Raw genomic sequence first — 13,828 nt, forward strand, 5'->3', positions numbered from 1 at the left:
GAGATATGTGTCTCTGTGTGTGTGCGCGAGTGAGTGGGAGTGCAAGTGTTTGTGTTTAGAGCCGTAGGGTGAATTTGCCTATAAACTCATTAACATGTGTGTACTTTTGTCTCCCCGTCGCTCTCTTTCTCCCTCTTTCTCTCTTCTTTGACTCTCTCCTCTCTTACCCTTCCTCTCCCTCTCATCATCCTCTGACTCTAACAAAGCGGGTAAGTTGTGAGGATGTATAAATGCCCTCCTGGATATGACATTGTCTCAGCCATTTTGCCCTTTGTGTCATCTCTTCTGTGTGTCTGCTCATCCGTCCTCTCCTGAAAGAACCAGTGCCAAAGCTGACGTCTCTTATCTATCTATCCTTCATGGCTGTTAATGATGCCATTGCTTTCTTTCTTTTCTTTTTTTTCATTTACCACATGAGCACTTTTTCTTCCCCCCCTTTTTACAGTTCAATGGCAGCTGCATCCATGGCTGGACAGAGAATGTGCCGCCGCTAAACCTGGGGCCCAATTTTTATACCCAGAATGTTTTCCTCTCCTTATCTGTGTCTCTTATCTATTTGTGTGAAATAACCAGCTGCAACATCTGGTTATGGGAATGTCAGAGGTTCTTTTTGGTTGTATGATTTATCATAACTGTCTCCTTACTTCCCTTTTCCCCCAGCTATGTTCAGTGGATGTATTTCTCCATGCATTAGACTTGACCTGAACATAAAACATGAGCTATCTTCCCCATGTGCTGGATAGATAAGACAGTGAATGTATCTGGTTGTGTTTGGATGAACACATTTCCTCTGTCACCTGTAGGCCTTTGTGTGCCATGTGTGGTGTGTTTAAGTGCCCTTTCACCACACCGAGGCCTTCAATGCTGAGAGTGCTACATGTATCATATTTATTACAAAGCCCTCTCCTTCCATTTGTCAAGTTCTTTGACAACACAATCGGGGAAGGGGAGGTTGATTCAGAGTTTGATTTTTTTTTTCATTTTGTTATGAAATGTGTTCACAAAATAGAATAGGAACTGTGTTGTTGTTGTTTTTTCGTGCGTGGATGTGAGTACGAGTGTGTTCCTCGGTCCCCTGTTCATCAGACATTTTTAGGCTGTTTATCAGTTCTGTATCTCGCTGAATGTGGGAGGATTCAGCACAACACAAATAGCTCTTTGCATGACAGACAAAGAGTATCTATTTGCTTCTCCTTGTCGATATGGTGCAAATTGCATTGGGCTGAATAGGTTGTTTCCAGTGCTCAAAGCTACCCTCAAAAGGAAGCATAACAAAATAGTACTTAGACCTCAGATGTTACACTTCAACACCTGCTAAAAAAACAAAACATGGAGCACAGCCGAGAAAGTGTGAAGACAAGTTTCACTTAAAAACACCCGACTGCATGATTCAAACATCCGAAACAAATGAAAATCTATCTCTGCAGAAAAAAACTACGATGAGATGGATAATCGTGTTTAGTGTGGTGCCCAGAATCACTGAGCAGATAACTGCAGCACTGTGCTTTCCAGGTGTGGGCATTGTTGTTGATGCAGTACTTCTGCCAAGGTTGAAGCAATCCTCTAAATATAGTGTGAACATATTTTACAATCTAGATCAAAATATGCAGAAAGAAATTTAGAGTTCCAGGTTGAACTATTGCAAACTTTAAGTAGCAAGTCTTAAATTACTAGAGACAGCTTGCTCTCCATAGCTGCATCTGTTATGTAATTTAAAGGTAACATTTTATATTAGCTTACAAATAGTATACAGTCATAACTACCAAAAATCCAAAATATGCAAATGCGTAAATGCCTAAATGTCTCAGTAAATAGATGTGACTTGAGATGCACTGAAAATAGTATTAAAAATAATAAAAACATTTAGATAATAAGGCATTAATTAAATCATTAAAAATAATGACAGACCGTTGCATTATTTACTGTTTATTTTTTATTTCCATTCCAAATATTTTCCATCCATGTTTTTTTTCCTGACACTCTCCCGGGTCTTGGTTCTGGGAGTAGCCATCGAAGCAGAGATTCCCAGATCTTCTCTTTATCCACCTCCTCAGAGGTGTTCCCAAACCACCTGAGAGACAAAATCTCTCCAGCATTTCCTGCGTCTGCCTGGGGGCTTCCTCCCACTTGGATATGGCTGAAATACCTCAGCTTCCAATATCCCAAGAACCAGTTTAAGGAACTGGGGATTGGTTTGCCAAGGCTTACACCACCTTGATTTACTCTGCACCACACACCTATGGCTTGTCCCGTAGGTGATGGGTCCATGGGAGCGCTGCCTCGTGTGTATAAAGGGCTAAGACCAGGCCATGAGGAGCGTGCTGTGTTCTTCATAGCAGTCTTTTGAGGGGGGGACCTGGCCTTGCACCTCCAGGACCAGTTTACCTTGGGAAATCCTACCAGGGTAAACGCCTCGTACGGCATAGCTGCGGATGTAACTCGAGCGCACAATAAGGTGGAACTTAATGGAGGGGGTCATCATGTCTTTTCTATTTCTGTATTATATATTCTTAGCATTTTTAGTCTCTATTTCACCAAGCTTTTCTTTTCTTGTGTTTGCTTTTTTTCATTTATTTGTGCATTTCTGCTTATAGAGACTGTCAAGGGTCAACTTGGCAGCTATTGGCTAATCAACACCAAGCTCACAAATAGAACACAAAGGTGTAAATGCATAAAGAAAACTTACAAATAAACCAACCTTTTCTTCATCTGTAACATTATTCACAAGGGTTCACCACAGTGGATTTCTTTTCATATTTTATTTGGCAGATTTTTATGCCAGATGCCCTTCCTGACACAACCCTCCCCGGGATTTGTGTCTCCTCCTAGTCTCAGAACTGGCCAAAGTCTAAACCACCAAGGTTTAACAAAAAGACAAAATAAATGGAAATAATAATAAACAGGGGAATAACACAAATATGGTTACAATTCAAATGGGATTCTCACCTGTCATAATTGTATAATTTCTGCATTATTTTTCAATTATTTATTGAGAGGAATTTAATGTCAGCCATTTATTTATCCATTTATTGATTTCTTTTCATTATGTCAGCTTTAGCCCTCCGTATTGCAGACATGACAGGGATGAGCTAGCCTAAAGGACTGTGGATTCAGTGAAGTCAGTGAATTGCATTAATGCAAGGCCTGTGTGTTTCTCTGAGTGCAGATACAGCTGTGCATATCTGCGCTCCACTGTCTGTTAGCACAGAAGTGAATGATGAATTATTGCCCCTTTCAATGCTATAGGAGTACAGGCTGGACCGAGAGATAAAATGTGAATGAGTACAATCCTCTTTGTGTACTACACACACACAGATCTGCAACAGCACAACGTTAACTGCAGGAATTTGTGAAGAGCATGTGAGCAGGTTTTAGGATGCGAGATGTAAGAAAGTCTGGTGTTTTGTTAGACTGAACAAATGTGTGTTCAGGATGTACAAATTCATGTGTTCATACCAGGTCTCCTCTGTCCCTGCCCTCAGACACGAGCTGCTGGAGGAGGCTAGGAGAAAGGGTTTACCTTTTGCCCAGTGGGACGGTCCTACTGTTGTTGCGTGGCTGGAGGTAAATGGTCACCTATCACTAGTAGGTATATTAATAATTGAAACGCGTATGATGGATGTAGCTTTACTTTTATTGAAGTATGAAGTTATGACCCAGTTTTCAATCACTTGCATGGATATTTACCGAACAGTAGCACAGAATAGAAATTTAAGAATATGTGATGATCACTGTAGTGACTCAGTGACGTTTAAGAAAACACTGGAATATACAGCTAAAGGACCCAAAATACAGACACTCTTCTGCCCCCTAATGTTTACTAGCATATGTACATTCACAAGCCAGTTCATGACCTCCCTAATCCTCCAGCACAATGTTCTAGTTAAAGATGGCGCCATATGGGATTAAGGCTGATATTAAAATATATTTGACTAAAAGTTTTTTGTTTGTTTTTTTTTAACATGATTTTTATTGCCAAATAAGTACTCAGTGTTTCAGGTTAACACTGTTGTCTCCTCACCTCTGTGTGATGAAGTTGTGGTTGGGGATGCCGGCCTGGTACGTGGCAGCATGTCGTGCCAACGTGAAGAGCGGTGCCATCATGTCGGCCCTATCTGACACCGAAATCCAGCGGGAGATCGGAATCAGTAACCCTCTGCACCGCCTCAAACTTCGCTTGGCAATCCAGGAAATGGTCTCCCTCACCAGCCCCTCAGCCCCGCCCACCTCCAGAACCGTGAGTTACACGGAAAATGTGGGAATTTTATTTCCACACATATTTGTTGAAGGAAGCGTTGCTCTAAAAGAGGGAAATTTTCTCATAATTTGTAACAACAGAATTGGCAAAAAACAGACAAAGAAGGAACAAGGATTTGGACATGGGAAAGCAGTTAGCCTAGCTAGCCTAGGTATATCAGAAAATGATAATAAACTGCATATCTACCCGCACAAAAAACGAAACAAAAAAGGAATTAGTGATTTTTCAAGATGCTGGATAGACCTGACTTTACACGGCTGTTTCCCATCTTTATCCAAAGCTGAGCTAACAAGTTCCTGGTTTAATCTTATGGTTTTAAATCCTGAAATGTGGAGCCATTCCTTCAACATACATTCTGTCTGTTTTGCACCTTTTAAATTGAGTTTTTGTGAGTTTGGTCATGTGTATTTTTAGTTTTTCATTGTGATTTTTTTTTTTTTTAAATGTGTTTTTTTATGATGTAGTTAAAGCACTTGAAGCTCTAGCTAGCTATAGCTAACTAGGTTACATTGGTTATAGTGCACATACGTGTACTGCAACACTTCTGCAAGAAAAAAAAGGTTATTGCAATCATAATTTCTGCCTCCAAATCAGTTCTAGCAAATATTTTTGGGACATGAGCTTCCCTGCTTGCATACACCACATCTTCACGCATGGGTAACACGCTCAGTCCTTACCATCACATCCAGGTTGTCTGCGGTTTTTAACAGTTGCTTTATGATAAGTAAGCGTATATTACAGTGGGAGTTGGTGATGGCCCAGTCTGTAAAACATGGCTCCTACGTGTACTGTAATTTAGCTTGCCAGTTATTCCACACCACAGTTGCTTTCATTGCTCCCTCCTGTCATGATAATTGCATACAGACTCTGAGGACTCTGCTGTTCCTTAATGATTGCAACTGTTCGCACTGCAGAGCAAATATGCTGTTATACAAAAGGTACACTTAGACTTACAGTGCAGCTCATATATCATACAGACGTGAGAAGTTGCATTGGCTGTATAAACCCAGCCAGGAGCATTCATTAAAGTTGTTTTTAGATGCTGCTAGTATGCATGCAAGCATTATAGCTCAGAATCTCTTCTCAGCTCTCCTGTTGTTTAGTAACTTTGCCGGTTCTCTCCGCTGTGCTACCCCTTCACCTCACCCTCTCTTCCACCACTTAGCTCCACTTCCACACCTCATGAAATTTTCATTACAGAGCCAGAGACGAGTCCAATCAAACTCCCCCAACTGTGGCAGGCCTCACACTTAAAACCTCTGCACTTAACAGAGGGGGTTAATTGACCTTGTAAATGCAGCAGGATGTGCATGTCAAGCAGAAACTCTAGAGAGTGTAAAGACTCAGGTGGTTTCCCAGCCTCGTTGAAACCAGAAAAATGCAATGGTTTTTACCTTTTACCATTTCATCCCAACCTTTTTAAATGTTTTACCTTCAAACACCTGTCAGATGGACTCAAGAACCCCTTCACAGATCAATTTGTTGATTTTATTTATATTTTATACTATAAATCTTGGTCATATCCATTTCATAATGGATAATTACCTATAATGCGAAACATCACGGTAAATGGCTAACGATCGCAAGTCATTAGTTAATGAGCGTGCTGCTTCACAGTCAGACCCACCCTTCTTTTTCACATTTAGTTTATACTACTTTTTTATTCTCCATGTATCCCAAGCTAACAACTTCATCCCCCTGTTCATACTTTTCGCAGTTTCTTTAGCAATTTTTTTTAAACTATTAGCACACAATAGTAACTTTCACGTCTACGTTTTTTTTAATTACATTTGATTTTTTTTCCAGAGTAATTACTTTCTACAGTAATATGCACACATATTAAACCAGTCCAGTTTAAATAGACTGGTGCTTAGTTCAAATAGAAAAGTGAAAATTAACTTATCTGGTGAGATACAATCGTGGGGCGATCGTGGCTCAAGAGTTGGGAGTTCGCCTTGTAATCGGAAGGTTGCTGGTTCAAGCCGCGGCTTGGACAGTCTCAGTCGTTGTGTCCTTGGGCAAGACACTTCACCCGTTGCCTACTGGTGGTGGTCAGAGGGCCCGGTGGCGCCAGTGTTCGGCAGCCTCGCCTCTGTCAGGCGGATGACTGGATGTGTAAAACGCTTTGAGGTCCTTAGGGACTAGTAAAGCGCTATACAGGCCATTTACCATTTAAAGCACTTTTCACTACAGGCCTTATTCACCCATTCACCTTATATGCCCTCAAATTTTCACGCTCCAATGGACGCATTGGGAGTATCTTGCCCAAGGACGCTTTCGACCTGCTAGACGACCTGCTCTATCTCCTGAGCCATAGTTGCCCCATCTGTCCTATAGTGACCCTTGACTGGAAATCACTGCCTTACATTTTTATTATCTAGGCAATAATATCTGATCCCGTAGCTGCTGAACAGTCATTCTTTTGCTCAACAGTGACAACTCAATGCAGCCAAACGGACAACAATGAGAGAAACCAGCTTAAAAAAAAAATAAATTAAAAAATAATGTAATACAGTCACACAGAGAGGTTTATTAAAGGTTAGCATTATGTTACTGTATTTTTTTATTTCAATAATAAGAACATCATTAATGGAAAAATCCCCAAACATAGTCCAGGTCCATTTAACTGCCTTTCTTACTAATTTATCACGTAGAGTAGCCAAGACAATTAACATAATCATCACTACTATTGTTAGTTGCACCTGTAGGTGTGAATGATATGGACAGACACCATTAGAGATGTGTTTTGTTTCGCTTGTTTGAGTGAACTGGCTGTCTGCTAGTGGAAGGTGAATAGATGGGTAATGTGTAATTTACATGTCTGTTGGTGTTGGTTACTAATTTATTCAGTCTTAAATGTTGTGCATGCCAAATGTCCCTGTTATCTGCGTCTCTTGTGTATGTATTGTATGCATATGTCTTGTGTTATACTTTGTGTTTTTGTCCTTTGCATATGCCCTTTGACCCCTGGCGGGTTTGGGGCCAGTTCATCATCTGACTGTGATGCTATAACACTATTGGCTTACAGTGGTGCTGCTCTTCTTCTTTAACACTGCTTGCCCCTCCTACCGGACCTCTACTACCAACCCTGCTGCTGCTCTGTCTCTTGGGCTCTGCCCCTTATAGCCATCAGGCAATGTATGGGTGACCCATGAGGAGATGGAGACCCTGGCAGCCCCTTCCAAAACGGTCAGTCCTGCTGTGTCCTTTAACGGTTACCCTTTTCTTTCTGTCACTCATATTTGTCTGGTGGTATAAGTGCGATTATCAGAGGGTGGTTGTGGAAAAATATGAATGGTTTCTAATGGAGAAGACATGAAGCGCTTAAACCCTTCCCCGGTCTATGAACCTCTTCTCAACACTAATGGCCAGCTTGAAGCTTTTAGCAGCTGCTGATGCCTCAATGAAGGTTTGAGTCACCGTTCACTGTTCTTTGGCTCAGTAAAGCTCCATAATGAAAGGTCACGAATCATCAATTCTCAGCTGTTTATTTCTGTGGTGTTGTTACTCACCGCATACCAGATGTCAGAGTTATTTAAATCACATTTCGCAGTCAGCTTTTTCGCATACAGGGGACTTATCCTTATGAAACTGCATGCCGTAGAGTTTAATCAAAATACCAATCTTAGAAATAGAGAAACTTGTAAACGTGTGGAGAGACGTTTCATCACCTCATTCTCAGGCCAATCCGGAGGCAAGTGTCAGTGTTATTGTAGCAGGCAGAGTGTTCGTTATAAACTGATGGGTACGTTTTGGGGGTTTTTTTTTGTTTGATTTATTTTATTACCATATTGTATCATAATTAACTGGATTCAGATTGTCCCATTATTTTAATTGAGAGTCTCCATTGTCATCCACTTACATGCAATTTAAGGTAAATTAAGTTAAAAAAAATAAATAAAAGCACCTTCCTTCAGCTATCGAAATTGCTGGAACACTACAGCAAATGCCAATTTTGACAGGGTCTACTTTTGATTGGGTATGAAAAACAAAAAACATCATAAGCCATAAGGTGTATAACAGCTGCTGCTGAAATTTGTGTTTTCCTTCAGGATCTCCTCATGCACTATCAGTTTGATTTGGATGCACTTTAAGGATTTGTTATTGTTCTAAAAGTGACAATTGGTCTTCATTTTCTCTCATTTTCTTTCCCCTGTGTTTGAGCCAGAAGTCTGAGTCTGAAGAGGGCAGCTGGGCACAGGTGGGTGGAAAGCCTGTTGTCTCTTACAGGCAGAGTGAAAATGTGCAATTGGTTTGGCGAGTTTTGTTAAATATCGTGTTAAATGTGTTTTCTATTAGACTCTTGCCTATGGTGACATGAACCATGAGTGGATAGGGAACGAGTGGCTGCCCAGTCTAGGACTACCTCAGTACCGCAGCTACTTCATGGAGTGCCTCGTGGATGCCCGTATGCTGGACCACCTCACCAAGAAGGACTTGAGGGTGCACCTTAAAATGGTGGACAGCTTCCACAGGTAGTAGACTTGCATCATACTTATAATATATGTACAAAATGTTTGATCTGGCTCTAGTAACTCATACTTTAAAAGGCTTTTTGGGAGGTGCTAAGCTGAGAGGGCATCCGTTTCTTTTTAACTTTGTTTTCCTGAAATCAGAACAAGTTTACAGTACGGGATCATGTGTCTGAAGAAGCTCAACTATGACAGGAAGGAGCTGGAGAGACGCAGGGAGCAAAGCCAGCATGAAATGAGAGGCAAGTACATCCAAGACACGAGCAGTTTGAGAGTGCGCATCTTCGCCAAGGCTGAAAATTTCCTCCATGATTTGTCTTTGAGTTCCTGCATGAAAACATAACTGTATTTCTGTGACAGTTCCTTTAAAACATAAAATGAATAACTAACAGTTGTTCTTATTTCCGCTTTGTATGAACTGTGTGTGAAATCTTACTCTATCAGAAATTTCCAGACTAACATCTGGTCTAAAAGTATTTTAAATCTGGTAAAATGTGCAAGTTCAGTTGACACTTTTTCAGGTACAAAAATGTTGTAATAAACCAAACATATGTGAAAACATTTGAAGGCCATACTTGTCTCTGCAGACGTTCTGGTGTGGAGTAATGAGCGGGTCATCCGCTGGGTGCAGAGCATAGGCCTGAGGGACTACGCCAACATCCTGCTGGAAAGCGGTGTGCATGGAGCTCTGGTTGCCCTGGATGACAACTTTGACTACAGCAGCCTGGCACTGCTCCTCCAGATCCCCACACAAAACACTCAGGTACTACTGCAGCTGCACTGTGCAGTCTAGTCAATTTTCTTTGGCAGATTTGACTGTGTACTAACAACAACATTAAGTTGGTCTAACGTTTTTCCAGCTGAAAACAGAAAATCTTTATTGCGATTGAGATATGTTTTGGAGCTCTTTTTTTTTGGCATAGACATTGAAAAAAAAAAAAAAAAAATTTAAAGGTGTAAATTATGGGCAGAAATATCATCAGTCGCCAGCTTCAGTCCAAAAATAGAGGAATGTTGGTATCAGCCTTCAAAAGCCGGTGGAATCTAAATCAGAGCATGCAGATTTGCCAACTGTCACCCTGGCAAGTTTCCCTGTGAATTTTCACTGCTCATCTCATCTCTATACTCGGGTAAAATCCACGAATAACGTAATGTGTCAGCTGCCTCGGCTACCATGCAGCTAAGAATAGCTGGCCTTCTGAATGTGTTGTCTTTTTTTTTTTGTTTGTTCTCCTTCCTCTTCCCCTCAGGCACGTCAGATTCTGGAGCGAGAGTACAATAATCTGCTGGCGCTGGGCACTGACAGAAGACTGGATGAGGTAAGAAGTAACTATCACCCACAAGACATCACACCACTGTGAGGTGAAATGTGAAAACTAAGCCTTTTAAAGGATTTCTAACAGTCACATTCTATCAACTTTATTAGATAGTTAAATATAACGAATACTCTTACAAATTGTGAAGTTAGTTTGTAAAAGAAAATCCAAAATCCTACATATCACGTTACCCTTTAAAAGTAATGAGCTCTGCCAGGATGTTTTGTTTTCACTTATGTTGAAGCATTAAGCTTATCAGTGTTATTAGGCCTCAGTTGCACAGGCCTATAGACAAGTTGGAGATCCCCTGGTAGCCTCTTGTTGCTATGGAATGATATGTTAACAAACCACTCGGTAGCCCTGACCGGTTGCTGGCTGTTGCTAGGTGAAATCAGTAGTAAAGGGGGTGCCGGACCATAAACCTTCCTGTGGTTGCTTAGCAGATTGCTGCTGTCACCCATAGTCTGTATGGAAGATGCCAACTTGCCTTTAAACAAGTCATCAACTACTTACTGAATAGAAGTACCACTGCAATCAACATGGTTAACAAAGGTGTAACTTCACTTTGAAAGGACAATAGTCCCGGAGGTTGCCAGGAGGGAAAGGAGGGCCACAAACCGGTCTTAAGGCCTGAACCAGGTGGTGAGAGCGAGAGCCGTTTGGACTCGGGATAGTAGTCAAAGACTACTCTCTTGAAACTTTCTTCTCTCACCTCATATAATTATTTAACTTTTCTGTCTAAAAACAAGCTCTCTATCATTCTGTCACTCAGTGCGATGACAAAGACTTCCGAGGCCCATCGTGGCGGAGGCAGTTCCCTCCCCGGGACATCCATGGTATCAGTATGATGCCTGGATCAGCAGAAACACTACCTGCTGGCTTCCGTCTCACCGCAACATCCGGTCACTCCAGAAGACTGCCCCCCGAGGGTAAGTGCACTTCATTTCTCACACATGACACTTTCGCATTTCTCAAGCCTGGCTTTCAAACAAAACATAGGTTATGTCTGCCTGTTGAACAGGGAGATGAAAGCATCTCACCTGGGAGCAGGAGTTCCTGCCCCTGCTGTGTGTGAGGAGCATTCTGACTGTGTCTCTTGTTCTCTCTGACTTTGTGACGGCTGCTCTGCAGTCCTCTATGAGGCGCTGGATGACAGTCCTGACGACATGTATTTGGATTGGTTTCAAGGTCAGCCCATCTGAAGGTCCTGGGCTTGTTAGCCCTGCGTGTGTTAATATTATTATTTGTAGTATTAGTCTACATATATCCCCTCCTCTTTACATGGTCTCTGCCAACCACTGTCCTGCTGTATCTCTCCTTTTCTTTGTGGTCTCTCACCCTCGCCTCTCTTTTCTCTTTCTATAATTAGCTCTCTTTAATATCCAACTCCAAGGGTATTGTTTTGCAGAGCTGCAAAATAGATGGCCTTTCACCCTGGTAGTTAAAAACAAACTAGGGGTCAAGTTATGGATTAGGACCCATGCTTGTTGGTTTAACCCTTGAAGTAATGAAGCAGCAAAACAAAAAGTGGCTGAGCGGTGCTATGTAAGTTGGCCTGAATCAGGAGGTTTACATAGGTACAACAGTACATCTTGAATGTTTTACCAACTAAAACTGACAGTTTGTGCGATTCCTCAACCCTTTACTGTTAAAGAGGACTCTGGCTAAAACAGTCTTAATATTAAAGGGCAATGCTGGTTTGTGAAATTTGGGTAGTTTGGGTTTTGTTTTGTTTTTTTAAAATGGTAATATTGTTCTTGCTAAAGAAATTGCTGAGATTTGGGAGCATTAGACTACTCTTCTTGCACTACACAGAAAGTTGAACCTCAATAAAAAATAATGGAAGTCTGCCAATTTGATGACAAACCCTGTATTTAAGAGAGTGAGATCTGAAAGCATAAACTGGGACACAATTTAAACCTTAAACCACAGAGATTGACGTAGATGCTAAAAAAGGACAGAGCTGAACAGAAAGACCTTCCGCAGTTTAGCACAGTTCAGACACTGAGCACAGGTTGGTTAAAGTAAACTCTCTACTGTAAAACTACTTATTAAACTACCTAATGAATGAGCAATTGTTTGTTTTATCTTGAAAGGTTTTGGGCTGTTAGGGGATCAGTTTAAAACCTGTGTGATCACCACACTGCTCTGAACTACCTTTTGTTGCCACATTCCCATATCTCAGCAATTAAAACAGTCAGTTGTCACTTTCAGCTATCCGTGACAGCCTTTATTAGGAAAATGAGTTCAACTTTTAAGTATTTTGAGCTCTTGTAAATATTAAAACTATTCGGCTATACTTATACAAATTTCTGCCCATCCATAATGGTTAAGTCGAAGAAAGTTTAGGTATTTCAGGTCCTACTAAAAATGAGTAAACTCAATCTGCTCATTAAGACTGTACTATATCCTATATGCACACTATATAACTCAAGATCACAATAAACCAGAATTATCCTTTAAAGGAAATCATTATCAATTATGCCATGCAGTAATACATGATGGGAACTCATCAAAATATACTGATTTTTGGCCAGCGTTCTCTTCTAACAAGGTGTTCCCAATAACACAGAAACAGCCTTCGTGTGTTCCTCTGTCTCTACTCACTCTGTCCCCTGATCTGTGATGTCCACAGCTCACTGATATCTAGTCGCTGGTGATGTCCACTCAAAACAGGAATTTCCTTTGAGTGATCCATGACTACTTCTATGATGGTGTCACTACAAGTAACTGCCATTGTGTGGAAAAAGGAAGACGATGCTCCTGCAATAGAGGAGACTATATAGTTTCAGGCCCACAGTGACCACTACCATGATCAAAGTTTGTTTGACTCTTCCACCTACTGAATTGGATGACCTCAAAAGAGCAACCAATCACTTTGCATTTTCATACAGTACTTTCTGTCTTGCAGTTCTTGCATGTTATGCAGCTTTGCACAATTACCTCATTGTCAGGTAGAAGTAAAGATAGAATCAGATGCTATGGCTGGATCTCGCCCACATATGTGAAGGGATGCAGAGACAAAACAACATGGTAAAATAGACTGGAATACAACATGTACGGTACTCTGTGCACGTTTTTTTGAATTTTCTCACGTGCTACAAAAGTTGTCCACCACTTTGGATGTGATACAACCTTAGCTGGGTTCCTGGGAGTTACTGGGTGAAATCAGTTGCAAAGAAGTTGCTGCAGCAGAAACTTCCTAGTGATTGTTTTTGGTGGCGAGGGCTGGCTGTAGTTTTCATTGGTTTTCTGCAAACAGTCGCTAACACAGTACCACAGTAGTGGTAAAACTAAAAGAAAAAGTGCGTCACAAACCATTTTTCCTTCACAGCCGGTGCGACTTACGCCCGCGTGACTGGGCCCTTACTCACTCGATTCTACATTGTCATCAAAAGTGTGGCATGTCTAAAATGCTGGACAGGTTAACCTCATGTGGTTATTGGTCGCGTATCTGCAAAACCCTAATACAAATGGGCAACAGGAATTGTTGACAGCCCCCTGGTGGCCATTAGATAAAGTGCAGGTTTAAGTCACTTCTATGTTGGTTAAATTGTGTCCTGAAATGTGAACTTTAGATTTTGATTACACAACTATAAACTTGAGTAAAACTGCAAAATGCTTGCTTTAATATTAGATTTAATAAAGCTGATAGATTAAGGAGCTTGGAAAGAAAGGGACTGAACTTCTTTAAAGACACTTCACATCTCATCCAAGAGACTTCTTCAGCTCTCAAATTAAATGTGGAGACTCTAAATACCTAGATAGACACTGATTGTATC

General features: G+C 41.1%; 1 protein-coding gene across 1 annotated transcript in view; it reads left to right on the forward strand.

Annotated features, from left to right (window-relative positions):
• ppfia2 (PTPRF interacting protein alpha 2) overlaps nucleotides 1-13,828 on the forward strand; it is a 180,950-nt gene that overhangs the window by 163,144 nt on the left and 3,978 nt on the right. Inside the window, 10 exon segments of the mRNA XM_040035557.1 lie at nucleotides 3,483-3,564; nucleotides 4,037-4,237; nucleotides 7,385-7,447; nucleotides 8,427-8,459; nucleotides 8,558-8,733; nucleotides 8,875-8,972; nucleotides 9,318-9,493; nucleotides 9,981-10,049; nucleotides 10,819-10,975; nucleotides 11,178-11,234. Of these exon segments, the coding sequence (XP_039891491.1) occupies nucleotides 3,483-3,564; nucleotides 4,037-4,237; nucleotides 7,385-7,447; nucleotides 8,427-8,459; nucleotides 8,558-8,733; nucleotides 8,875-8,972; nucleotides 9,318-9,493; nucleotides 9,981-10,049; nucleotides 10,819-10,975; nucleotides 11,178-11,234 (1,112 nt within the window).

The sequence above is a fragment of the Simochromis diagramma genome, unplaced genomic scaffold, assembly GCF_900408965.1.
Source record: "Simochromis diagramma unplaced genomic scaffold, fSimDia1.1 OVJJ01000816.1, whole genome shotgun sequence".
In the NCBI taxonomy this organism is placed as follows: Eukaryota; Metazoa; Chordata; class Actinopteri; order Cichliformes; family Cichlidae; genus Simochromis; species Simochromis diagramma.